This window comes from Cibotium barometz, chromosome 1 (genome assembly GCF_041138505.1).
Source record: "Cibotium barometz isolate CiBa-2024 chromosome 1, ASM4113850v1, whole genome shotgun sequence".
Lineage (NCBI taxonomy): Eukaryota > Viridiplantae > Streptophyta > Polypodiopsida > Cyatheales > Cibotiaceae > Cibotium > Cibotium barometz.
Window position 1 is genome coordinate 13,034,420 of NC_141046.1, and position 27,997 is coordinate 13,062,416.

A 27,997-nucleotide genomic window follows, 5' to 3' on the forward strand; every position below is an offset into this window, starting at 1 on the left:
ATGAGCATGTGGAAAGACTTTGGGGACCATAGGTAAATCTTTACGATTTTCCACTGAGCAATGTTAACCCTTACTCTCTATCTTGAATCATGGAGATGAGAGGCAAGAGGCTATGTGAAAATTGAGGTTTCATGCAAAGAGAGAGAAGTGCAGTTTTTGTGGTCCAATATCCAAATTTCAACCGGTAATTACTCATCACTCGGGTATTGGTTTCTAAAATTGATCATATGGCTAGGAAGCTCTTTTATATTCTCTTTTCACTCATATAACTAATTTCTTAATCCTTCACTTCATTGATGATCAGAATTTCTCCCAAAGTTGCTAACTTTTAGGCGAATTTTGGCAGTTTTATAGTCTTGTAGTAAAATGCTCATAACTTTTCACTCGGTTGCCCGTTTTTAAAAGTTTTTATATAGGCGTGAAGCTCTCTTCAAGCTCTATGCAGCTATGTAATCCTCTTTTGCACAGTCTATGTGGATTTAAAACTGCAATTCTTTGTGTATCTCTATTTTTATAGACTTTTGGCCATTCTTTCTTCTTAATAATGATTAATTCCTCTTAATCTCTTCCCGATGAAGAGGAGACAAGTGGTAGCTCCGAGGATTCCATCTCATAAGGGGAGGTGGAGGGAGTTGCATTTGGTCTTTCCCTGGAAGGGATCGAGGGGATGCTGAAGACAATGGAGCCTTGGAAGGGGAAGCTTCTTCAACCATGTGCAAGAAAGGAGATGTGGACCTCACTAGTCTTCACCAACAGAATGAGCTTCTTCTTGAATGAGCCCATAGCAGGTACTGAAAGGGAGAATTACTTAAAAGTTTTGGATGGATTTCCTAACCTTTTTGCAAATAGCTACTCACAAGTACGCCAAGTTATCCTAGTAGAGCACAAGATTGATCTCAAGCCCCAAAGTAAGCCAATGGTACAGCGGCTAAGGCGTTTGGGATTTTTAATTCAAAACAATGCCTCTTAAGTATAGTTTTTTATTCCCACTATGGTGCCTTATTTTATTGAAAAAAGACACCACTCTCTTTCTTCATTACACTTTTGAATGTAACCAAGCCAACTTTGCTTACCAAACTTGAACCGAACTTCGTCCCTGCAACCCATCATCTTGCATTGTCTCCCTCATTGTCTTCCCGACTCCACAACCACAACCACTCCAAATCTGAATTGTTTTGAGCGGGAGGTTTTTTATTTTCTCTTCTTCTCAAGGCGGCAAGTTTTGAAAAAGGATGGAAAAGTATTTGTTCTTCATGCGCCATACCTACTTGTGCATGAATAACAATCCCATTTCTTACCTTTTTCAAGTGAGGGTTGTGCTTACAAGTATTCTGTAAATTTTGGTTCATCCAGGATACCAACAAGTTTGTTTGATGGACAAGGAGGTATTATTTAGTGATGTCTTTTGGTTTTAATTCAGAAGCAATCTTCTTCACGGGAGATAAGTGTAATATCTTTGGTTTCTTTTGGTTAAAGTGTGAGTTCATGATGCTTTTTGGTGTTGTTAAAGCACAGAACAATGCAATGGAACCTGTGAAACAAAAGAAGAAAAAGGTGGACATCCACTTCCAAGTAGAAGCCGATTATGCACCCTGCTGCCTGTAAGAGAAATTGGTCTAGGCCAGCATGCGAAGCCCACATTACTGAGCTTCGAAATGAAGGAAATAAAAATATGGACCTATGGTTGGATGGTAGTATTTCCAGATCCAACCTCCTCTCAATCTCCATCATTCTTTGGGTTGATAAGTTTCTGTAAGTTTGTGTGTGAGGGTGAAAATGGATTGCTTGGATATTGCAAAAGATTGTTTGACCAATGTCAAAGTATCTTTGAAAGACATTTGAGTGATAGAGATGCCAGAATAAAAATGCTTGAAGGTGCGAATTTTTACTTGGCATCGATCACAACAGCTTTGCAAGCTTCAAATGAGGACAAAGCAAAAGTTTGTACTGGGTTACAAAAAGAGTTTGATCATTTGCACAGCAGACTATTTGTAAGATGCAGGACACTATTAAAGAGAAGAATGAAATTTTGGCAGTTCGAGAAATCAATAATTTCACATTGGAGAGTGAGAATGCACACCTTCGAAAACAACTTGAAAAGTTCAACAAAAAATTACAATATTTTAAAGACACGGCATTGGGTGCTCGATTACGCAAGAGACAGATCAAACCATTGGAAGAACTCAATGTTGGAGGTGGCCAATGGAAGCGTCGTGTAAAAGCTTGCTGGTATTGGGATCTATAATTTCTTTGAGCTTAAATTTCTTTGAGCACTCACTTTTCATTTTCATCTTTAGTTCCTTTTTTGGAGATGGGGGATTGGGTGTCGGGGTGGTATAGTTAGATGAATGATGGACTGAAATAGCCATCATTGTTGCTTCAGGATGGTCAAAGATGTTGTGGGTCCAAAAGAGCAAGGTTCTGATATATTTGGTAAAGTTCTGACAAAAGACATCGTGGAGTCAGCAATACATCATCCTAAGTTTGCAAGACTTCGATCAGATATAGCAAAGCAATCCTTGCAGGAGGTGAGTGAAGCATTTACTCCTGCAGATGCACAAGGCATATGTGACATGGCTGGTATAAGCACAAAGTCTTACAGGATGTTGATTAATAAAGTTAAAGAAGGTTTCGATTCTAAGCTTGGAAAAAAAACAGTAATTCCCATTCCAAAACCATTTCACGTGAACAAAGCTCGAAATATTCTCAACTTGGAAATGGTCCGAACTTGTTGGAGAGCCTTGTCACGTGTCTAGTACATTGACAGTGACTAAAAAGAGCGAGGAATAGAAAATCATAGAGCTTACAGAGTTCAACAATTTCATTATGGATGTTCGGAAATTACAAATGGCTATGGTGAAATTTTATGACATCAGTGTACATGAGTGCAATGGAAGGTTGAAATTTGTTTTAAAACTTGATGAGAGTGAGGTGATCAAAGGACAGAAGCTGGAAAGGGTTAGCATGACTTTAATGAATAGAGCTTTGGATGCAAGTATCAGTAATGCTGATGAGAAGCACTTTAGTGTACAATCCGAAAATGAGATTTGGTGGCTGGCTGCATTTGAGGTGACGTGCTATCCATTTTTAAAAAAAGTATATTATGTTGCTATCCTCTTGTTATGATGTTGTAGACAATTTAATTGGCCTCTTGTTAACAGGTTCCAACAGAGACCCATGAAATTCTAAAGTGGTACTTTAACCAGACTGAGCTTCCTTCCACTATCCCGAATGGCAAAAAGCTTTATGTAGAAGGATATGGTGAATATAAGATTGAATGGCACCTGGCTTCTGCAGATCTTAAAACCTTGAAATGCATGTTTGGTATGTCCCAAGGAGCAATGGCCAAGTATCCTTGCCTGTATTGCATGACCGAACGAGGTGTCTTCAAAGGAGGAAAAGAGAGAGAATGGAAATGCCTAAATGCAATCAGTAATAGGCGTGAAGCCCCAAATCGTGATGCTCCAGGAGTGGATCCTAATTGGGATCCAATTCTTCCTATCCCTTTGATCAGAGTTCATATTTGTGTTTTGCATGCTCTGGTTAGAATAATTGAGAAACTAGTCTACATGTACATCGAATTTTCATGGAATATGAAACCGGCATTAGAGAGTGAAAGAACTATTAAAAAAATAGAGCAAGTGCTTTCAGATACAGGTTTACATTGTGGTCAAGTGAAGATTGAGAAGGACTTGAGAAGATCAGGGAAGACCGGAAATGTTCCTAGCAAACCATGTTTTGGAGGTGCAAAAGCCAGAAAGTTCTTATCTAATCATACCCAGAGAGGTCATCTGGGTACAGATTTTGAGGTGTGGAGGAAGCTTCATGCAGCTGTACCTGATCGAGGCTCTTCAAGACAAGCAAGGGTGGCAAAGGCCAAAGCGTGGTTGGCACTTGATCGCCTAGCACGTTTGTTGCAAAAAGCAAGGTTTGAAGATGGGGATGTTGAGAAATTTGAGGCAGTTGTGACAGAGTTCTACACTAGCTATGAAAAGGCATGGGGTGCGACAAACTTGACACAATACATGGTTATTACTTGAATACCTATAGCTTTGAGTTTTTTTTGTTGTTCAAAATATATTGTACGATACTAAATGTCTTGTTGTTGTTGAGCATTTGTAGCACATTTTGCAGGCACATCCCTAAACCCTCCCATGTTGGTAATATTCAGTCTTTCCCTTGCTTCTTGTAGCTCTTCCTCTGTGGCATCTTTTCCTTCATATTTAAGGGTATCAGCATAGATCATCTTTAGTGTTGCTGCAGAGCAGATAGGAACTCGGTGTCTTTCACATGGCTATCCACTAGTAAGTACTTATCTATCCCATCATCATCTACAAAATTGTCATCGAACTCCAGATTTTGGGCTATGAAAGCTATGCAATGGTCCTCCCTTAAGTTAAATACATGTTGTATGTCTGTCAGCAATATATACTCTGAATCTCCTACTTGGTAGGAGGGGAGCAATGGCGTTGGAATGGGGGAGAAGTCATTTGATGTCAATCACAAGCTGACCTATATCAGTGTTTTGTTCTCTCACTGCCTCAATATCAACCGCCAAACTGAGCTTCCTCTCTTCTTCAACATTGAACTCCTCAATCACACGAGGAGTGTCCTCCTCTTCAGCAACATCCTCAACGGTGGGACTAGCCTGACGAGAAACCGTGTCTTCACTTTCATTTGTTGCATGCGGCTCTGTACATTCTTCATCTGTTAATTGCACGTTCATGTGCAAGAAGCATAAGAAGGCATAAGAGTATTCCATCAAGCGGCATTTATTTTGTTTAGGTGGAAGGCATCGGCCCTATTTTGCTTGCAGGAGGCCACAGAAGATTGGATGATTGAATTTTTTTTGGATAGTTACGTTCTTGCTGCCCATGCACACAAGGTCGTCTCACAGTGATGAACAAAGATTTTTTCAACCTAGTAGCCCTTCGTTTTAGATATGATAAGTTACTTAGACCAGTTACATTTAATGATGCACGAATGGTGCAAATTTTGGATGTCCGTCCTGTACAAAAAGTGAGAATTGAAGAGGTGACCGAGGGAGGTCCAGATCATGAACATTAGACTCGGGCAAATTTTCTGACAAGCCCTCAAAGGAAACATCTAGTGGTAATGCTTGCATTGCAAACAAAAAGAGAAAATGTTCGCTCACTCCACGCTATGAATCGGGAGGCGCTTCAATTTTTGTTGCCAGAGTTCTATGTACCCTTTTAATATTAGAGGGCAAAGATGTTATTTCCTGATTCATGCTGAGGAGATAAACATTTTGTTTGATCCTAAAACTGAAGTCAACGACAAAGTGCTCAGATGTGTTTTAAGGTATACTCTTTTCTCTGTCCTCCCACAATTTTTCATTCTTGGCTCTTAAAGTTTATGCCTCACTCTTGATATGTTTCCTTGTGAAGTTTTGTTATTTCGCACAATTGCCCGAGGATGTACAGTATCCAGTGTTCCAGATTGATTCGCTGGTCTCAACACTGTTGCTAGAAGAGTCAGTTCCGTACCTCGATGTGCTGAACTGGTTTCGGGAGGTCCAGCTGGACGATGCTCGAGTATTTTTTTTGGCATATCATGAAAAGTGAGTTTGTCTCTCTATCTCTCTTGCATGATGTTTATACGAATCACCATACACGAGTTATATAGTGCTTCTTTTGGATTGTAACTAATAGAAATCTATTTGGATGTGATGCAGTTCCCATTGGAGTCTTGTACTAGTCGATGTGCAAGACAATGTCATTTACCTTGCAAATTCGACATCTGGTGTCCATGGGAATGTTTTGCTGTAAGTTAAAATCATTATGATACATTTCACAAAAATACATTTGAATGTTATAACACTCACCGAAATGCAATGTCGGAGGTGTTCAATCGACATTCGATCAAATCATCTCCCTTTGATGATTTCACTCTCCAACCTTGGTCAATCAAGCCAGGCTTCATCTATATCTTTGCACACAAAAGTTGTTCTAGTTTTTCTCAATTGTTTACAATCAGAAAATAAATCAACAAAGCATGCAATTGGAACAAACAAACTTAAGTGGATATTTCTTGCACCAATACTAGGCTTCATAGCACATTTAATATCATTAAACATTTTGGTCTTGTATGACTCTATCACTTCTGTATCAATGGCCACTCAGGACTATCAAGTGTGGGCAACGGAATACGTTCCCACTTTCCATGTTGACTCGATTGAGTGGGCAAGGTATAAAATGAGTCATAGAAATATGTTCTACGTCTTGCGAGATCACTTGGTGCACGACCTTCATATTGAAGTTCCCCCACCTAACCATGTACGACATTCAAGAATCCCGTCAAGCATTGTGCAGGCTCCCACTCCTGAAGATTGGATGGGTACAAATCTGTGCAAGGCAGAAAAATGTATATCAATCACCTTATTTGCAACATTGAAATACAAAACACAAGCACTTACAATGTGGTCTGTATCTTGGAAGTCCTTCCAATGGTCCCACGTTGATCTCTTTTTGCATGAATACATGCTAGATCAACACTTCTTTGACAGTTTTCCCTCCTAGTGCCATCTTAAAGTCAAGAATCCTTCCTTTCCAATGTTTGGCCAAGTCTTCAGATGCCTTTCTCTTCACTCGGTAGTGGCCATGTTTTCCTGGCTGCATAGTAACCCAAGAGTACTTCCTGTATACTTGGGGAATCCATTCTTCGTTCTCGTCTTTTATGTTATATAACACAACAGATGAGATACTGCTCCTTGCTCGTTTCAGTCCACTTTCGGGTGCCATGAGAGATTAACAGACGTATGAGAAAGAAGAAGTAGCAGAAAGTGGATGACTGAGCTAACCACTTTTGTGGATCAAGGAGGGAAGAAGAAATGAGGGACAGTGTGTTCTTTTGGGCACCAAAGATGGTTCGAGATTCAAAAGTGGAACCAACTTGAGGGAATAACCAGGAGAATGTGTATCTATCTATTCCAAGCATTCAAGCTTCATTAGTTCTAGGGGTGGTGGAAAGAATTTTTTAGTGCTCCATGTCTAACACAAGAATGTGGAAAACATTCTTTTATTGTGTTAGGTGCTGACAAAAAAACGGTTTTAAATATTTTAAGTCAAGGTGATGGTTTTTTTAAATATTTCATGAAGATAAGAGTTTCTCCACGTTTTAGGTGGGTTTGTACAGAGGTCCCACCACCTGTATATCGTTCGTAGATTTCATGTCACTCAATCTATGTGTCTATTATTATATTATTATTGAAACATCCCTCTTTTGAGTCCAAAATCTACCTTCGGAAGGTAGATTTTCCATCATTTTAGACCTTCAATGTCAACTCCTCCTCCATCAAAATGGAGCTAAATTCCTTGAAAGTGAGAGCTGTGGGTCAAGCTCTTATGTAAAAGGGTCTTACCAAATTATCATACGTGGGGGGCAACACCCTAACACCCAAATTGTCAAGTCTTCAATGGTAGGCAATCATGCCAAATGCTACTATTTGGTCTCTTGAATGTCCTTAAATCCAAATCAAGAACTGGAACTATTACATCATCTCTCCCTCTCTGAGTTTCTTAGCTTGAAGTAGTTCTCCAGGTTCATCTTTCTAATTGGATTAGTTGTCTCATAGTCATTTTGCAAAAATCATCCCAAACTTTAGAACAAGAGATAGATGGTGTACCATGGCTAGCATACTGTTCAAAATGTTACCGATGAGAGTATAGAATACATTTGCTTACACACAGTTCCTCCAAAAGAGTATGGTCAAGCAATATTATTGTAACACTTTCTTAGCTTGTTCTTGAAGTTGACCTTATTTTGGTTCCTAAAACCATCTCCAATAGGTCATCGACCTCATGTTCAGCTTCCACATGTGATTGCTTTGCATACTCAACCATTCGTGGTGGGCAAGATCTATTAGCAACCCTTTCTCACAATCAAACGACAACTAGAGGTGTAAAGAAGAACTTTATGCTCTAATACCATGCAAGCTAACCTATAATGATGATGTAAGCCTAGAACACTCACAAATGCATGATCTGTTTTGAAAAAATAGCTTAAGCACAATTAAAAGACAATGATAGAGAGAAGAAGAGCATATTGCAATAGGCAAAGATACAAAGCTCGCTACGTTCCACACTCGTGCACTATGATGGAAGGAGCCTAGGTGGGTGTTACAATTGATAAGCACTATGATGGAAGGAGCCTAGGTGGCTGTTACAATTGATAAGCGTATGGTTATAATGTAAGGGGGCGATAAAATAGTGATGACTAATATCATCTATATGGGCTTGGAGATGCAAGGTGGCCATGACTAGATCGTGTAGCCAATGTCGTATGACTCGACCCACAAAAAATACTATGGACTAATATGCAATTTGTCGACCTTCCATTGCCATTCAAGATTATCTTTGGCCATATTTGGGCTCCGCAATGTTAAGATAGTGTGAGTCTCACATCCTCCCATTTTTTGACTAATGCTTCACACCTACGTTTAATCTATGTGGTAGTGCACCAGACTAGCAACTACCATCTCGCCACTAAGGCCACCATCTCGTGTCTAAACCACGCCTATGTGTCAAGTTGCTCAACCATGGCTTCTTCTCACAATTGAGGCCATACAAACATATGTTAACTCATTAACTAGTAAGGTGAGGGAGGACATTGATATCTAACATGTACAACATGCACATTTTTTAAATAACTAAAGGTCGATTCCACATTTTCATTTTTCATAGAGAGGGGAGATGGTACTATACCCAATACATAATTGAGCTGAATCTAAGGTTCTCAATACCAATCACAACAAAGAGAGGGAAAACAACGAGCTCTAACCCGAGTGGTAGCCTCCCCATACTATACCGAATACATAAAAGAGCTGAATCTAAGGTTCTCAATACCAATCACAACAAAGAGAGGGAAAACAACGAGCTCTAACCCGAGTGGTAGCCTCCCCAACCTCTCAAAGGGGTTCGAACAAACCTAATGACATGTCCTTTCAGTAGCTAATCTCGAAAAAAAAAAATAGAGAGGAGAGATGCTACTATACCCAAAGAGAGAGGAGATGCTACTATACCCAAAAGGGAGATTTGTACGAATGTTTATTAATGGATTTTTTTGGGGGGAGAGTGGGTAGTGGAGTCTAGTACTAAATTTAGATCCCATTAGGGTAGGTTTGAGGGATGTTTGCTCCACAACTAATCAATGGATTTTCTTTTTCACAATACTCAACTTAGTCATCCAATCTATATCTATATCTATACATAGATAAAGGAGACTACTTTGCCCCTTGCCACATGGCACAAAAGATGTAAAGTAGTTTCCTCCATATATTTAGTAGCAAAATATAGAGAGAGAGAATTTATGGGAGGTTTGGACCTTGCAACCCATCAAATGGAAGATGGGTGAAGCTACTTGTCAAAATTAAGGGAAATTTTGAAAAATTCAAAAACTTGAGCATCCTCCATCCCCTCTGGTGTCTCTCTCTACTTTGCAACGATTTTCTTTAGACAACAGTCTGGACTAAAAAGTAATATAATAATCTCAAACGCTTGTACATGTCATGTCTCCCATGTAATACTGAATTCTAAAGATATTGGGTTTCCTGCGACCGCAAAGCTTTACATGAAAGCTTGGTCATCTTCACAGCATTTTAAATATGGTTAGTTTTTGTTAAACTCATCATGAAGATGTACACGTTTTCAATCGCAAACAGGCCCGCCAACTCACATTGGCTCTCCAAAAAGTGGCTATCTTCGGGGGGGTCCCATTATCCATATAATTACAGTCCCCGTAAAGCACCCTGCCGATTTAACAGCAGACTTATCCTGACACAGCGCATAGCACCACTGTTTGGCTTTCACTTCTTCAAGGCCATTGCATTGTGAAGTATTTTGCTACCTGCAATCCGCCCATGGGCTGACATGTTGTAACTGATGGTGGTGCATGAGGGCCAGCCTCCTCTCCTCGAAAGAATACTCCTGGGTTTGGTGGAATTGAGGAACAGTTTGCTGCTGCTGCTGCGGCTGCGGCTGCGGCTGCGGCTGCAATGATGGTGACTGCTGCAGCTGCAAGGTTTGTAAGGTTTGTTGCTGCTGAGGAGCTGTATGTTTCGGAGGCGTCGTGTTTTCTTCATCTACTACTGTGGTTGCTGGCCTGCCCATTGGTGTAGCTGACAATGGACTTTTCATCAAGGTGATTGCAGATTTCATTGGAGTAGAGGCAGCATGCCCCTCTATATTTGTATTTGGCCTCATGCCAGGGGCAGAAACCGGGGAGAGTGGCAAGCGAGGTAGAGCACTCTGAGTATCTGTTTCATGCCCAGACATTGGAAGAAGGTTTGAAGAATGTTTCGTGTTTAAAGCACCTGCACAAATAGACAAAGCCAAGGTGAGGCAGACTGCACATAGAAAAGTAGATGATGTGGATTTGAAATTTGAAGGATATCTAATAAATGGCCTAAGACACATACAAGAAAATTCATGGGAAAGCCAATATCTTATATACAACAGTCAACAATGCGACAGGCCTCCAAACCAACAATATCCTTCGGCCAGATGTAATTGGCACAGTTGTGTAGTCAGCTTTCAGTTAATATATATACTTATTATTGATCCCCAAAAAAAAAAAAATCATAGGAAAGCAGATAACTTAGATTCACACTAGAATGTGCAATTTCCTCACCAGGAGGGGGTAGGTTATCCTCTTCCGGTAACAGCACCCTGTTCACTGAGGCTGGTGTTTGTGTTATCTTGAATCTGCTATCCTTGTTGGCAGCTGGTGTTGATCCATTCCTTCCAGGGGTGATCCCATTAGGTCTTGCCACTGCCAGTGATTCTTGCTGCAGCATGGCCCCTCCAAGTGATAATCTACGACTCGCTGGTGTGCTGCCTCCATTGAATCTGGAGTTTGTAACCCCTTTCTTCAAGGGTGTTCTACCATTGGGACTGGCCCTTGTCCCAAACAAAGTCTCTTGCTCATTCACCAATAGCTCATGAAGCCTCTTCTGATCCTGTGGTGCACACATGGACAGTTGGTCAAGTATCTCATTAAACACCTCATCGATGTCTCATTCTTGCTTAAGCATCCTTAAAAACATATAGCAACATATGAAGTCCATGACAGCAATGTGCAAAGGGAAGCATGCGTCTTACCCGCTGCCTACGTTTTTCTTCTTCTTTTTCCATCCTCAGTATGTTGTACTCTTCTACAGTTGAGAGAAGTCTCACCTGGTTGAAACATGTCAAGAGTAAATGCACACTTTAAGATGTCAAGAGTCAAGGAACAATGACTGCAACTCTTGCAACTCTCCTTTGCAAGGAAAACAACTTTTATACCCCATCATACAGAAAAGGCTTTCCCCTTTCTTCCTCCCATGCTGTACTCCTTGAAATGAGGGATTCCACCAAAGCTGTTTTAAGTGACAGATGTACAGCATCAGAGACTGTCCTGCATTTATGTCCTGTGTATATAGTTTGCACATTTGCTCACCTGGAATTTTGCTGACTGTTGCACGTGCTCGCTCAGCATGCTTCAAGTTCAAGTGTGCCCCTCTGGTAGCATTATACCTATTCTCATCCTGCAATGTTTGCAACACAACATGTCTTTGCTTAAGTTTAGTATCATTTCCTTAATAATGATTTTTTTTTATACACAGCTCGGTTCTATGCTCTGTTTTATTGATGAAGCCAGGTTCCAACCTTGTTGTATTCTTCAAGCCAGCTTTCTTCTTCGCATGCTGCCATCCATTTCTCTATCTTGTCCATAATATCTTTTCTACTAAAGGCCTCCTCCTTAATGCTACCGATTTGCTCCTCAATGGTTGCAAGCAGCTCTGATGGATCCACCATGCCTGAAGGAACAGATGTGAAGATGTTAATTGCTTTTTGTGAATCGTTCTCAAGTGGGTAAAGATAGGAATCAATGGCATTCTCACCAGATTCCATGGACACAATGGTCTTGTCTAGCACATTGTGTCCATCTGGAATGATGTGAGCCCTCCTACATATCTCTTCCAATTCAGTTCGTTTCTTTAAAACGAGCTCCTTCATCTTGCTGGCTTTCAAATGCTCCAACCTTTCAACCTCAGCTTCAGCCTGATCAATTCAGAAAGAAATGCTCAGCAGTGCACAGCAGTTTCTGATTGATTTTGAGAGCCAGTTAGGAGCAATAGAAAACATACCTGTTCAATAACATGCATAGAGAGTGCCCCTGCTGTAACAATCTCATGCTCTGCAGCTGCAATGTTGCAGGTCACATGCTGGAATTGAAGCTGTTCTTCCAATGGGGTGTCCATCAAATTCCAGAGCTCAAGTAAAGAAGTTCCAAGGTCTTGGATCTGTTTGTTGGCATGAAATTTAGACTCAATACTAACACAGATATCAACAGATGGAATTCAGCAAGTTGAATCTTGAATTAAATCCCACCTGCTGCATCCTTCTCCTTTTCTCCTCTCTCAGAGATTGTATGGTCCTACCTAGCCTGTTTATAGTTTCATTGCTGATGCTTTTGGCCTGGCTAGTGAAAGATTCGTCTAAAGTAGGGTGCACTTCTCTGATTGTCACAAAGAAATCGCAGCCAAGCACTGCACAGAGATCGTGAATTGTGTCAACCTGTTCCACAACCTTGTATAGCCGATCATTCTGCAAATCAAACCAGCTATGTAAGCTTAGATCATGAATAACAGACCTGAAGGCGTGAATAAGCTTGAAGGTCGAAGGTCAACCTGCTGTAACAGACCTTCTCTTTCTGCAGAATCTGAAGCTGTGATTGCAGCTCTTCAAGTTTCCTCTGTGTCAAATCCTGTTCATGTACCGGAGCTTCTATGGCTTTTGACAATGGAGAAATCTCACATTGAATTCTTTGGATCTGAGCTCTAATGTCCTGAAACAGTCTCAGACGCTCTTCCTTCTTCCTTGTCATCTCTTCCAGGATAGGCTTTAATTGTGCAAGCTGCTCTTTGAGAGAGTTTCCTCTATTTTCCACCTGTAGGAGCCGTTGAAATGTTTTAGTTCTCCAGGCAAATTCCTAGTCTGAATGCTAAAATGATCAAATTAATGGCTGCTACCTGTGCCATCGGTGGACGATCTCCGAGGGCTGAAGCCAGAGCAACGATTTCAGAGTGGATATCTGCCAGCAGTTGATGCAAGCTAGCTCTTGAACGATTGGCTTGGTCGACCTTGCGCCGGTACACCTCCAAGCACTCCTGCTCAATCTCCAGGAGCATCTGGTCTCTCTCTTCTTCATTCTCACCAACTTCATTCCAGATTAGCTGCAAATAAAAGCAGAGTCTTGAAGCGCCCAAAATGGTCCCATGATGTTGAATAAGAAGCTGAGTCAGTGCCTTGGGTTCTTATGTATCATCAACCCTGGACAGTGTACGGCAACTACAAGACAAGCTTGCATTCACATTTACCTCACTTACCCTTGGACAGTGTACGGCAACTACAACACATGCTCGGATTTACAGTTACCTCAACCTTGGACATGTATGGAAACTATGAGACAAGCTTCCATTTACATGAACATCATAGGGTTGCAATCGTTTTAGGCATCCTGCCGAGTTGTAGGAAACCTAATCGTTATACCCATCATGCGGAATCATGATGTGAAGTGTATATGGAGGCATACCTGCAATTCATTTAGCAGCACGCCACATGTGGTTTCTACTTCCAAGAGCCGCTGCCGTCCCATGGATGTCGTCATGCAGCTGCTATTCCCTACAGAGAAAGGACTGATGGGAGGAAGAATTGGTAAGGATTACTTAAGAAGATATTTTGCATTTTCCAAAAATGGCATGTTAATGAAAAATCTCCTTTAGAGAGTACGTAATGGCTCCGAAAGCAGATAGATTTGGGAGTGAGTTGTCTAGACCTGTGGAAATTTGTCCCTGAATCCAGTGTTTGGCAGGTTTTCTGCTAGAAAAAATTCCTCAGTGAAACAGATTGTGCAGCCAAAATCAAGCCTGCAAAGATTGCAAAAAAGCTTCAGAAAAAATTCACCCGTGAAAGATTCTCTCGCACCAAACTGAGCCCTTAAGCAGGCCGTTTTTTGAGCAACATAAAGGAGATCTTGCAGAGATATGGTGCTGTTGACCTGCAGAAACCCAGTGCCAGGTCTAGCCAAAGAAACGCTTTAAGTTGCAGGTCAAGAAAGGGACCTAAACTGCTGCTGCATCTATGACGAATACAATGTGAGAATAACCATTTCTGTGTGCCGGGGAGCAAACATCACAGTAAGTGAAGAAGGAGAAGGATCAGCTATGGCGCGGAGAGAGAGGTGACCCCTTGCAGTGAAAGTGTGCGCCCACCAAAAAGAAAAAAAAAACTAGGGTTAATTTTCCATTTTCGTCGCAAAAAAAGGAGGGTTTATGTTTAAATTCTCACTTAAGCTTTTTCTTACGAAAACTTAAGAATAATTATTTATTTATTCCTTTTTCTGTTTTTTTGGGTCCTCCGCTTCTTTTTGAAATGAAGAACTAGCCGTTTATAAACCTTTGATCTTTTGGGGTACCCCTGTTTTGGCCGGCCGCTCCCGGGGCCCCCCTCCTCCCCCTTTTTCAACGGCTCCTGGTGTGGACCCTCTCCCTCCTCATGCCTGGCACGTCTTTGCATCCACGTTGTTTCTCACTAACAAATGTGGAGGATTCCTTAAGTCCGCCTTGTGAGATACTATTTACCTCTATCCAATTGTTTTGGATATTTTTCTAACGTGTGGACAACAGAGGAAACATCCCCTCCTACCTAGTGCCCAACCAATGAGACTAAGTGGGAGGCAAGACTCGATTCACAAACCGTGATGGACGGACCTTTTTGACAAGGGGTGTTAATTGTCCACTGAAAAAAAAAACTCTTCTACCCTCGACCAAGCAACGGCCATCTTTGAAAAACCCACAAGACGACATCAAAAAGTATCATGCACTCGAGATAAACTAAGTCATGCTGCCCAACCAATGAGACTAATTGAGAGACAAGGTATTCGAGTGAGGACTTAAGTCTCGGTTCACACATCGCGGTGTGAACACAGGTCCCACCGACACATGCCATTCTAACCACTTGGACCAAACCCATTTGTTGATGGGGAGTGTGTTGGACAATTGTTATCTTGGTTGCCGCCATGTGTGAAATGGCAAGGAAGACTCCTACAAAAAATGGGAGATGGCCACCACCCTAAGATAATTATGTCAACACACCAAATTTTACCAAGCCCTTTTTAAAAAATGGTTGGATGAGGTCCTTCAGCCCAAGTTCAAACCTCCTCCCACTACATGCACTCCATGGTGGACACGGCATTGCTTATCACTAAATAATTGCATAACACTCTTCCAAAACAAAAGGCTTCATGAGAAGGCATGCTACCATTGACTAAGTTAAATACATATTATAATGTTAGTGACTCCTCAAACAAGCTTGTCCATGAGTGCCATCTTTGACTCCCTTCTTGAAGCTTGAAAAATATTAAAAGGTCATAAAGCATCAATGTCAAACCATGCTCTTACAACAAAATCTTGCACTTTGTGTGTAATCAAAAAACAAGCTGGCAAGATTATTTTAATAACATATGCTAGGATGTTGCTTATGAAAACATAAACTCTTCAACCTTTCTTTCCTACATGATAATAAATCATCAATATGCTCTTCATAATGCAATGCAAATTCATTAATAAATCCATTCCATAAATTTGGGTAGAAAATAACCTTTAAAATCTTGATATGCCACTCAAGTGTTGGAGCAGCCTCAGCTGCACGACTTCTACCCAAGACAAGGGTGCTGAGAGCTCCTGGTTCTCCTCCCAACCACCATAGCCAAAAATTGTCTGACCCTCTAAGATTGGACCCCACTCTTTTATTAGCTAGTAAGCTCTTCACATGTGCCCGGCCACTCTTGAGTCCATACCCAGTCATTTTGGCTCCCCTAAACCCCGCCCGTGACTTATCCGGACGGTCGAGCTCTCTAGGCTCCCAATAATTCTGTTGTCATGACATTGCTCCCTCTTTGAGAGGAGTTTTCGTCCTTGAAAACGAAATCCGGGAGCCTCTTTCTGAGTGTGCTTACCTGTTCTCAGGTAGAACCTTCTTCTAGTCTATCCTTCCACTTGACTAAACACTCCTGTCGTACATAGAGTGTCGAGTTCTTTTTTCTTGGAAATCCAAGACTTTTTTTGGTTCGTGTGGTAAGGATGGGGGTTCAATAAATTCTACTAGGATCTCTTGACTGACGAGATTATCGTCATCACCCTCTTGACTGACAAGATTATCATCATCACCCAACTTCTTTTCAGTCTACTGACGTGAAAAACTAGATGAACTTTAGAGCTTTCTGGTAAAGCTAATTTATAAGCAACACTACCTATTTTTTTAAGTATTGTGAATGGACCACAAGACCTTGGAGATAGTTTCAGACTTTTCCCTGTTTTTAAAGATTCGGAGTGTGTGGGAACCTTTAAAAACACTTTATCACCTTCCTCAAAGATGATTTGTCTACAATCTTTGTTTGCATAATGTTTAGCACGGTCATGTGCTGTCTTTTCGTCATCTCTTGGAGATCTTGAAGAAAATCTTTAACCTTTTGTATCTTTTCTTTCTTGAGTCTAACGGCCATGAGGACTCTACACTGAATCCTCGTTTGGAATGTCTGGTGTACAGATGTAGCAAATCAATATGGGCAAATACACATCCAACTGGTTTGCTTCTTAATTATGCCCGTAGCATATCCTTTTGGATTTAATTGACTCTCTTGGTTAGACCATCACTATGGATGATTAATCGTACTCAAGCTTAGCATAGTATCCAATATTTTGAACACAGTATGCCCAAACAACTATTAAACTTTATATCGTTATCTCTTACTATGTTGGCAATCAGCCCACATATATGCGACTAATAAACTCAATGAATAGCCGAACTAACTCTAGCATATTCATTGTCTTGTTGTTAGAATGACACAACACCTTTTAGTCAACCAATTCCTAATTATCCAAACCGAATCATGGCCTCTATTCATTGTGGATAATCCCTTAGAGCTCAAGTTCTACATCTTACTCGTTGACGGACCATATACTTTACTTCCTTTGGCCAAATCTTTATATTTCAAGTATCGACTACCTTGAAATATCATTGAATGAAAAACTTCTCAACCAGGTTGTTGAGATATCGGGCTCATCTAGTGAGGCGGTGGACACTGATGACCCGCCTGGGGTATAGGCCCCACACTTACACCACTGGCATGGTTGGTGAGATCATGGGTGATATGCGGCCAGTGGGATGACAGGCTGTGTGACATCCATTCTAGAGACTGGCATAGTTATAGCGCTAGCTCATTTAGTTGGATTCACACTATAGAGAACCCTAGTATGTATTTGGTTGAGTACCTTTTCATATGGTGTACTTCTATCTTTGTATATGGTGTGTTGAGTGTTGTGTGAAGAAGAAGAAGATTTTCAGTCTCTCACCTTGTGTGTTCTCTTTTAGGGTTTTGTGAGTGTGTGTGTGCTTGCAAGAGCTCAAGCTCTCTTCTCCTCTGCATCTTTTCATGGTATCAGAGCCTGGTTCATGCTAAGGGCTGAGCTGCAAGCAAGAGAAGCACAGGAAGCGGTACGAGGGTAAGAGCTTCAACTACTCTTCCCTATTTGTGTTGGCAAGTAAAGCTATAGGGCTGCCTATTGGACACTATTTTTTGGGTTGAAAACGCGTTTCGGACACGTTAGGACCTCTGTTTTTCGGAAAGCAGACGATTTCAAGCACTGCGGGTAAGTCATCAATTCTTTGCAGAACTCTGTTTTAAGAACTGTAGGAAGACAGATTGGTTGTGCAGACATTGTGTGTGCTGCAAAGAGGTCAACAGTTTCCATTGGGTGTATGTATGCACATTGAGGTCACTGGTTGTGACATTTGAGTGTAGTACAATATCGCTACAGAAAATACAGCAGTTTGTGCAGGACAAACCAGAGTGTTGTTTCTGGTAAATTTGTGTGTCTGGCAAGATGTCAAATGATGGCATAAACCAGATTGTTGCTTAGAAGCTTGATAAGAACAACTTCCACGCTTGGAGGTTCAGGTTGAAAAATTTCCTGATGGGAAAGGGTCACTAGGACTATATAGAAGGTGAGCATGAAGAGGCACCGGAGATACCGGTCAATCCGACTGCTATACAGATGTGAAAGAGTTCAAGGATTGGAACCAAGGAGCCAGAAAAGTTATGTATTGGCTCTCTATCAGTATACAAGACACCATGATTGGGCACATACAGGATGCCAAGTCCCCCAAGGAGGCGTGGGACACCTTGGTAAAACTCTATGAAACAAATACCAAGGTGCGAAAGATACAGTTGAAGAATGAACTTCATACTATGGAGAAAAAGAGTATGTCTGTGAATGACTATGCATTGAAGATCAAGGGTATTGTGTAATCCCTTGCATCTATTGGCATTTCAGTAGATGATGATGATAAGGTGGAAGTCTGTCTACGTGGTCTCGGGCCACAATACAAGGCGTTCAAGACATCTATTCAGACTTGGGAAAACATTCCCAATTTCACAGATTTGGTGTCTATGTTGATTATAGAAGAGAAGAGCTTGGGTGAAGATCAACAGTCTTCATAAAGCAAAAACAGTTCAGAGCAACAGGCCTTCTACACAAGTTCAGGAAGAGGACGAGGTAGAGGAGGCCATGGATGCAGCCAAGGAGGTGGTCGAACAGGTAATCAGAATTATGGCCGGCAACAACAACAACAAGAGTCCCAGAATTCACAACAACAACAACACGCAGATGGAAGAGGCCAATTCAGAGGCAGGGGAGTCAAAGAGGTCATGGAAATTGGCAAAGGTAGTATAATGATACACGTGGATGCTTTTATTATGATAAGCCTGGACATGTGCAGGCAGATTGTTATAAGAAGCACGCTGACATGCAAAATGGAAAATTGCAGCAAAACAACTATGCATCCTCGAGTAAAAATAATGAGGATAATGAAAGGTTGTTTGTTATGAAGCATGTCGTTAATGCCATGTCTAAAAATGTTGAAGCAGCACATAAAGATGATATATGGTACGTTGATTCAGGTGCTTCGAACCACATGACAAGTCATGGAAAGTGGTTCAAGGAGATGAAAAACCTTGAAAGACCAGGTTTTGTGGAAACAAGGGATGACACTGCTCATCAAATTGCCCATGTTGGAGATGTGCCATTGTCTATGCAGGATGGCAAAGTGAAGTACCTTGCAGATGTACTTCATATTTTGAACATAACAAAGAATCTCGTTTCAATTGGCTAGATGATTGAGCAGGGTTTGTAGGTTTGATTTAATCCTGATGGTTGTTATGTTGAAGACTTTAAAGACAAGTGCAGGTTGGTTGCAAAAGGCAACAAAGTGGGCAGAATGTTTACATTGAATGTAAACATGCCTGAAGTGAGTGCTGCGATGTTTGCAAATGGTTCAGGAATTGTTGCAGACGTACATTTGGCATAAAAGAATTGGACATGTGAATGTGCAGAGAATGAAGTCTATGTAGACTAAAGGAATTGTGACAGGGCTGCCAAAGTTTAAAGTTGAAGGTATGCAGAAAATATGTGAAGCATGCCAATTTGGAAAGCAAACAAAGCATGTATTCCACGTGACAGAAATGTGAGCAGAAATGCACTAGATGTGCATTCAGATGTATGGGGTCCTACGAAGACCATGTCTATGGGGGGCTGCTGTGCAGGTATTATGTTGACCACACAAGGAAAGTGTGGGTATACTTCATGAAGGAGAAGGGTGAGGTGTTCACTCATTTTCAGAATTTCAGAGTTATGGTTGAAAAGCAAACAGGGAAATAAGTAAAGTGCCTAAGGTCAGATGGAGGGGGAGAGTACTTCTCCAATGAGTTCTCTGAATTTTTGAAGAAGAATGGTATTCGGAGACAGTTTACATGCAGATACACTCCGCAGCAAAATGGAGTTGCTGAGCGGAAAAACAGGCACATTGCTGAGATTGCGCGAGCATTGATGGGGGAGAGAAGAATATGTCGCATAGCTATTGGGCTGAGGCTGTTTCTACAGCAGTTTACATCATGAGAATAGGACTCCAACTGCAGCCATACATGATGTAACTCCAGAGGAGAGGTTTACTGGGCAGAAAACCTGATTTGTCTCATCTGAAAGTCTTTGGATGCATTGCATATGTGCATGTGCCAGATGAGCTAAGAACTAAGCTGGATCCAAAAGCTAAAAAAAGTGTGTTTATTGGGTATTCCCTTGAGCAAAAGGGATACAGGTGTTATAACCCTGCTACACGTGAGTTGAGGGTAAGCAGGGATGTTGTTTTTGATGAGATGAGCAGCTGGTATGCTGTTGAAAAAGAAGCTGTTGGGGCTGATGTGAGTGGAAATGTGGTTGCACAGAATATAAGTCAGCAATCACAATCTTTGAGTGGACCAGGAGAGTCCTCATCTAGTGGTTCAGTTGATAGACTATGGAGTGGCTAGCTGCGTCATAATACCAGTCCTGCAAATGTGATTAGTACATCACATAAAGGCAAAGAGAAAGTGGTTGTGCCCCTTAGTATGCCTAACATTTCTGCAGGGCATTCTCATGTTGATGGAGAGTCTAGTGGCTCAGAGATGAGCCTTGATAAGGGGATACCAGCTATGAGAACACCTGGTGTAAAAAAGGCTATGGAAGCCATGAATGCAAAGCTGCGAAGATCTGGGAGAGTCAAGAACCCTGTGTAGAGGTATGATGGTTATGTGGCACATCACTATGCATACATGGCAAAAGTTGTGCAGGTTGTAGAGCCCACATGCATTGATGAGGCTGTTGGAAATGTGTGTTGGGAGGAAGCTATGGATGAGGAGATGGATGCACTATATGGAAATGAGACTTGGGATTCAGTGCAATTGCCTAAAGGCAAGAAAGCCATTGGATGCAAGTGGCTGTACAAAGTAAAACATACCAGTGATGGAAGCGTAAGCAGGTACAAGGCTAGATTGGTAGCCAAAGGATATGCGCAGACATATGGCATTGATTATGAGGAAACTTTCAGCCCAGTTGCCAAGATGGCAACAGTGAGAGTTGTGATAGCAGTGGCTGCGTCAAAGCAATGGTCTTTACGTCAGATGGATGTAAAGAATGCATTCTTGCATGGGGATTTGTAGGAAGAGGTGTATATGTTGCAGCCACCTAGTTATGAGGATGTGAGTCACCCCAAGCATGTTTGCAGGTTGAAGAAAGCCTTGTATGGCTTAAAACAAGCACCAAGAGCATGGTTTGACAAGATTTCTGAATATCTTATCACTATTGGCTTTCATGTAGCCAATGCAGATTTCTCACTGTATGTGAGACACAGTGATAGAGGGGTTGTGCTTGTTGTCATCTATGTAGATGACCTGATCATTATGGGGGACCATGATGCAGAGATCTTTGATGTAAAGATCTTGCTTAGATAGAAGTTTGAGATGAAGGATCTGGAGGAGCTCAGATATTTCTTGGGCATTGAGGTGATTAGGTCACCACATGGTATTGGATTACTACAGAGACAGTATGGCTTGGACATGTTGTCCAAGTATGGTATGACAGGCTGTAAGCCTCAACTTGCCATTTTAGGAAGCTTGATCTACATGACGATCACCAAGCCAGATTTGAGCTATGCTGTTGAGTTGGTGAGTCAGTTTAAATGCAGGTTCCTCATCGAAAGCCGCATTGAGATGCATATTGAGGTATGTGAGGTCTACTTTGCATTGTAGACTATTTTATGAAACTGGGACAGAGATATGTGTACATGGGTACACAGATGCTGATTAGGCTGGTAGTATCTCAGATAGAAGATCTACTAGTGGTTTCATGTTTTCTTTGGGGAGTGCTGTTGTGACTTGGAGCAGCAAGAAGCAGCCTACGGTTGCTCTATCTAGTATAGAGGCCGAGTACAGAGGTGCTGCTATGTGAGGTAGCTTGGTTGAGAAAGCTACTTGTAGATTTGGGTCTATCAGTGGTGGATAGATAAGTTGTCATTTTCTGTGACAACATTAGCAGTATACAGTTGGCCAGGAACCCAGTTTTTCATGCTCGCACGAAGCATATAGAGGTTCACTACCATTTTGTCAGAGAGAAGGTTTTGGTAGGAGACGTTGACCTTGTTTATGTCAGCACACAAGATCAGGTCGCTGACATCTTCACCAAAGCATTGGGTACAGAGAAGCTCCGCAGATTCAAGGCTTCGCTTGGTGTACATGAGATGGAGTTGAGATCGAGGGGGAGTGTTGAGATATCGAGCTCATCTAGTGAGGCGGTGGACACTGATGACCCGCCTGGGGGGGATAGGCCCCACACTTACACCGCTGGCATGGTTGGTGAGATCATGGGTGATATGTGGCCAGTGGGATGACAGGCTGTGTGAGCCATTCTAGAGATTGGCATAGTTATAGCGCCAGTTCATTTAGTTGGGTTCACACTATAGAGAACCCTAGTATGTATTTGGTTGAGTACCTTTTCATATGGTGTACTCTTATCTTTGTATATGGTGTGTGAGTGTTGTGTGAAGAAGAAGAAGATTTTCAGCCTCTCACCTTGTGTGTTCTCTTTTAGGGTTTTGTGAGTGTGTGTGTGTGCTTGCAAGAGCTCAAGCTCTCTTCTCCCCTGCATCTTTTCACAGGTACCAGTCAACCACTTTTTGATTACCTCATCCTCATTATCTACTAAGTGTCCCATACCACCTAGTAACAACAAGATACCTTTGGCAATCCGCTATTGCAACTAGACCCTCTTAAATGCGGATGTCCTTTGGTCTAGCCAATAACTCCTTTTATATCTCTCTTATTAAAGTGGGACAATGTCACCTCGGACATTCTTTTTATGGTAGTTGTAAGCTTAATAATTCTGATTGGAATGGTGAATAGGGATTTCAACATCATATCTACCATCTAGGGAATCATGTCACTTATCGGACACTACCCTCTTTATGAGACTTACCACTAGTGGTTGTGCCTGTCTCGACAATGGGGCCTCTATAGTTTAGGATGAGTCTCATCACTATGGCACACCACACATGGGCATCATGCGGATCATCAATGCACTACCCCTTAAGTGATTACAAGCAAGCACTCTTTTCTTTAAGTTGAAGTCATACTCTTTACAACTCTGTTTGACGAGCCTTTCGACCTTTCAACTTCCTTTATCTAGATAGCCATTTGATACCCACAAGGCCAAAGGCTATTTCAAACTAGGTAGCATACCAATGATACCATTGCCTTAACGTATCTAACGTATGCACCATAGCATACGATTCTCTTTCATATTAAGTACTTTTCTCGGACCTTGTACGACTTCTTATAGAATAGGTTTACCATCTTACAAAGAATAGTTCTTATGCCATCATTAATCATATCCATTTCCACCATAAGTGTTTAACGTGGATTGATCATTCTATAGCAAAAGCTATCATAAGCTTCTAGAAATAGTAATATTAGGGATTTTTCCCTTCCCTTAAAGTTAATCTGTCCTCTGAAAAACTAATAGATAGAATCGCAAAGGAACATGTGATTAAAGTTGAATAACCAAAAGAAAGAAACCCACTGAAATTCTTTGTGGTGAGGTGATCCAAACATTACATCAAAAGGTCAATTTTCATTTCAATAATTAATGAATCATGTAAGAATACAACAAAAAGCACAACTTTATGGTGATCATGCAAAACTGAAATCTTTTGATGTTCACAGACAACCTTAATCTTAACACTTCATTGCTTTAGTAAAAGCATCAATGGACAATAAATAATAAAAAGCATAAGATCTCATAGACACCAAAAGATGTAGTCTATAAAATTTTTGGAAAGCACCATAACTTGAATTCTATAGAGTCAAAAAAATAAATGTCTTCCCATCACTTTGGACCAGCTATAAATAACATCAAACGATTTACAAACAACATACTAATAGGACACACAAATAAACTTGCTTGTCCTTTCCCTTTTCTTTGGTTTGTGAACCCTCACCCATGTCCAACAAACCAAGCTTAAGGTGGTAGGATTTATTATGTCCCTTGAGCATGCAATAGAAACTTAGATTCTCTTGCTTTGCTTTCTCATAGTCCTTTGGCCTTAAGAAACACATCGGTCCCTTAGTTTTCTTAGCTTGATTTCTCTTTTGCATAGGTCTTTGTTGTTTCATGGGACCTTGAAACATAGTACTGTGTGCCATCATAGACGACGTTTGTGCATCAACTGTAGGCTTGCCTATGCCGACCGTGTCGTCACAGATTTGGGTAAATTTAATCGCCTTCTCGACCATTTTGGGCTTGTTTTACTTTACCTGATTCTTATACTTAACTTGAGAATGACTTTCTCTATAGTTGCCGATGTAATGAGTCAAAGTGAGATTACGCATCACAATGATCCCATGCATCCCAATTTTGTTCCATCTCATTTTCTAGGGGGAACTTCTTTTTGAGTAGATTCTCAAACCCGCCCAATCGTGGGGTCGGTCTTAGACTCCTTGAGGCTCATCCACCATTTGTAAGCCTTGCCCCCCCAAGGGACAGGTTTTCTTTTAGGGCACACAGGTGCCTTGGCGTTTGATGCAAGCTATACAAATCCTACCACTTTCGCAAAGAAGGTAGCCACCACATCTTTATTTCTTTCCTTCTTCTCCCTGTTGAAGGTGGGTTGCTTTAAAGCCTTTAGAACGGTGGTGGTGTCTTGTGATAGAAACTCACTGACATTCACATGGCCTCTAGGGGCAATAGTAATGTTAGACGTCGCTTCCCCACCATGAGGAGAAACATTCCATGTTCTAACCTTAGACACAAGTTGCGGGGAGGATACCCTCAAACTTTTCTGGATTTCTTCCAACATAAGAAGAATCCTATCATACTTAGCCTCTAGGTAGCCTCTAGGCTAACCGTATGAGACTCAAACCAAAAGAGTGGCGAACAAAGCATACCTTATAGATTGAGCAACTATAAAATGCTAGTCCTAAATGCTCAAACAAGTCATGTAAAGAATCCTTACATAACGTGACTACTCATGAATGCCTTCAGCCAAAAGTAAACTACTTTAATCCAAAGAGAAAAACAAACATGTTGCTTACCTTTATCTTTATCCTTATCCATGCCGACAAGCTTAGAAATACTAAGATCTTGCATGAGCACTTCAAAAACATAGATTTTCTTTACGAGCCCCTTCTGAATTCTCATATGAGAAAAATTGACTCAAAACTGCTTGCTACTTAGATGGACTTGAACCTTTATATTTGTCGTCACTTCTTTCATAACATAGTATGACCAAGACAGTATACAAGAAAGAACTTTTGCATACATCACATTGATGAATGTTGCATACATTAAAAATACGTCTTTATGTGCATAAAACACACCTTAATTGCTTTCTCATATGCGAACAGGCATACAAACTAGTAAAAATTTTCTAAATAGGCCAAATACATATGCAAAGCAATGTAAATATGTCCTTAAGCATAACCGAAACTCGTTATGCCTAAGTGAACACATTAAAATCTCACACACAATCATGCTTTTCAAAAACTGACGATTTGCAATCGTGAATAAACAAGAAAAAGCATGTAAAAAAGATTCCAAGGAAAGAATTCCTTGATCTTGTTGTCTCGTTGATCAAGGAAAGAATTCCTTGATCTTGTTGTCTCGCTGAAGCATGTGCCCTTCTACATGCACGCTGTTTATTAGCTGCCAAATCCGGACTAGCCATGTCCATGTGGCATGCACGTGTGTATCAGATGAGGCATACATTCCACAACCCTTCCCTGAGCATTTAATTGATCCACTAGAATGGAGTCATCTCAATGTCTATTGAGTGGCATTGGCACCTTGGAAAAGTTTTACATATTGGGTCCATGAGACATGCCATTTTGGATTTGGTGAGCCTTTGCGTAATTGAGTGTAAATTTTTCATGAGATGAGTGGGTGATTGTGAACCTAGGATGACCTTAGAGTTCGGTTGAGTTCAAATCCTTCTCGGTGGAAGCTATGAGAAGGAGAGCTATTTAAAAAACTTGCCCATTGTTACATTGTGAAATGGATCTTAGCCCAAGGGTTATTAGCATTGCAAGCTTTGATCCTAGTAAATAGAGATGATTTTAGACATGTGCTTTCATCATACATTCCAGATTTCTAGATAGATGATGTTGCCGAAATCAGTTTCACGTTTTAGCTTTTTCTTGGTGGGCCCTTTGTGACAGAGATGTAAAGCTCAATCCATTGGATTTCTTTTTTCTTTTGGACCAATATGTGTGTGTGTGTGTGTGTGTGTGTGTGTATTATTCAAAAAGCATTACATCCTTTCAGCCTTACAACAAGCAACCAACAGCTAATTTATCCATCACCCTCTATTAAGTAAGTTACAGATCAAATCCAATCTATTGTTGAAATGTCAAGCTCGTATACAGCTGGAGGATAGCACATGGGTGCTGACAGAGTGACAGTATGGTAGATAGATATCGTGTGGTGTGTTTATGACCGCGTCCAGCTGGTCATGTGTGGTGTGGACATTACATTAGGTTTACTTTGTAGTGTGGACATAACACTATGTTGTGTTCTCCTTTGTGTGTGTGAGAGAGATGGCGACTATGGCTTCTCTCCTTCTTTATGATTGATGGTTATGGATTAGGGTTTGCTTCTCTTGTGTGTGCTGTCTCCTGCTTCTGTTTTTTATCATGGTATCAGAGCCAAGAGCTCATTAGCTGTGTTGTGAGAGTGAGTGAGAGAAGAGGGAAGAAGAAGAAAAAGCTGTGAAGGAAGCCATTGGAACTTGGAGCAAAGGAAAAGCTGTGGATCACACACTGACATCAGATCTGAGAGCTAAGGACCATTGGTAAGTGTAGCAAGACCCCCTCTGCGGATTGCAGGTGCCAAAGAACAGGTTCAGTGAAGATTGAAGTGCATAAAGCAAACAGAAAATTTCTGGTTTTTCTCTAAGCTTTCATGGAAAGCTTGAAGTGAATGTACTCTTGGCAAATGTATACACAAAGGCACGTGTATTTGAGCTTGCACATGTATTAGCAAAGTGGGCACAAGCAACATACAGAATCTTGAAGCAGATTGATGCATACAGATTTGAGGAAAATCAAGTGGAAGTGAACTTATGCAAAAGTTTCTGGTTTTTCACAAAAACAGTGGACATACCCCCCGTGGAGGATTGATTGCAGGAGCTAGAGAGAAAATTGAGCTAAACCCTTAATACCCAAGGTAGATTAGGTCATTGCTAAGAAGCCTATCACTTCAATTGTGATTTCCCCTCTCTCTACAGTCCACAGGAGCAGGCGGCGCATTCTGGACCTGAAGAATGGACAGTTTTCAATGAAATTTATGCTATTCACTCATTACAACTCCATTTGATGCCATTCAAAGCTTGGGGAGTTTAGCAAAGACATTGCTAAGGTCTTGTGATGCTTGGTTGCAGCTCATTTCATGAATTTGGAGCTCATTGAAGTCATTTATCAGAGGTGTGCAGGTTTGCAGAAAGTCTGTCCAGAAACATAGCACTTTTAATCAAGGCATTAATCTTTGTCTATATCAAATTGGCCTAATTTCTTTGGTACAAGTAAAGTCCTATGAGTTGCTAAACTTTTGATTCAACAAGTTTTGAATTTGGATGAGATTTGAAGGAGATAGAGCAATTTTAGTGAGAGGTGGTACCTGACGATGCAGAAAAAAGCAAACCAGGGAGCTACAAAAATTGGTGGTTCTCATTCACCTTGAAGAATTTGATCAAACCCTTCTAGGATATGTTGGAGCAATGTGTTGGGAAGCCAATGCAAGTTGAATCATTGAATTTGGACAAGATTTGAAGGATTTAGAGCATAATCTTGACTGGTTACTGGCGAGAAATTACTGGCGAGAAAAAAACCAGAAATTTTTTTGTGAAGGAGTATCATTTGGTTTCAACTTTGATCGAGTGTACATTGTTGATGAATCATTGTGGTATGTAAATGCACACAATTTGCAAGCATTTGATGTGATTTGGAGAGATTTGGAGCATTACAGGTACTTCATACATTGTGATCGACGGGGTACATCTACTACAATTTTTTTTGCAAC

The 27,997-nt window shown here is 41.0% G+C and overlaps 1 protein-coding gene across 1 annotated transcript; it reads right to left on the minus strand.

Annotated features, from left to right (window-relative positions):
- Positions 1-9,482: 9,482 nt before the first annotated feature.
- On the minus strand, positions 9,483-14,323 carry LOC147641615 (65-kDa microtubule-associated protein 1-like). Its single transcript, XM_086794299.1, has 14 exons — positions 14,059-14,323; positions 13,837-13,927; positions 13,594-13,696; positions 13,031-13,234; positions 12,703-12,948; positions 12,390-12,605; positions 12,146-12,301; positions 11,900-12,059; positions 11,664-11,815; positions 11,455-11,542; positions 11,301-11,374; positions 11,118-11,192; positions 10,648-10,975; positions 9,483-10,330 (listed from the first exon to the last, which is right to left on the minus strand). Exons 3-14 carry the CDS (start codon positions 13,666-13,668, stop codon positions 9,861-9,863), a joined length of 2,244 nt encoding a protein of 747 aa, XP_086650425.1. The 5' UTR covers positions 13,669-13,696; positions 13,837-13,927; positions 14,059-14,323; the 3' UTR covers positions 9,483-9,860.
- Positions 14,324-27,997: the final 13,674 nt, after the last annotated feature.

What these genes read in the sequence shown, in the direction of transcription:
- LOC147641615 (XM_086794299.1), bottom strand. Translation starts at nt 13,668, where the DNA reads ATGACGACATCCATGGGACGGCAGCGGCTCTTGGAAGTAGAAACCACA. An exon ending in CTATGCATGTTATTGAACAG is followed by an intron (nt 12,060 to 12,145) that starts GTATGTTTTCTA and finishes TGAATTGATCAG; the next exon opens with GCTGAAGCTGAGGTTGAAAG. An exon ending in AGCCTTTTCTGTATGATGGG is followed by an intron (nt 11,193 to 11,300) that starts GTATAAAAGTTG and finishes TGTTTCAACCAG; the next exon opens with GTGAGACTTCTCTCAACTGT.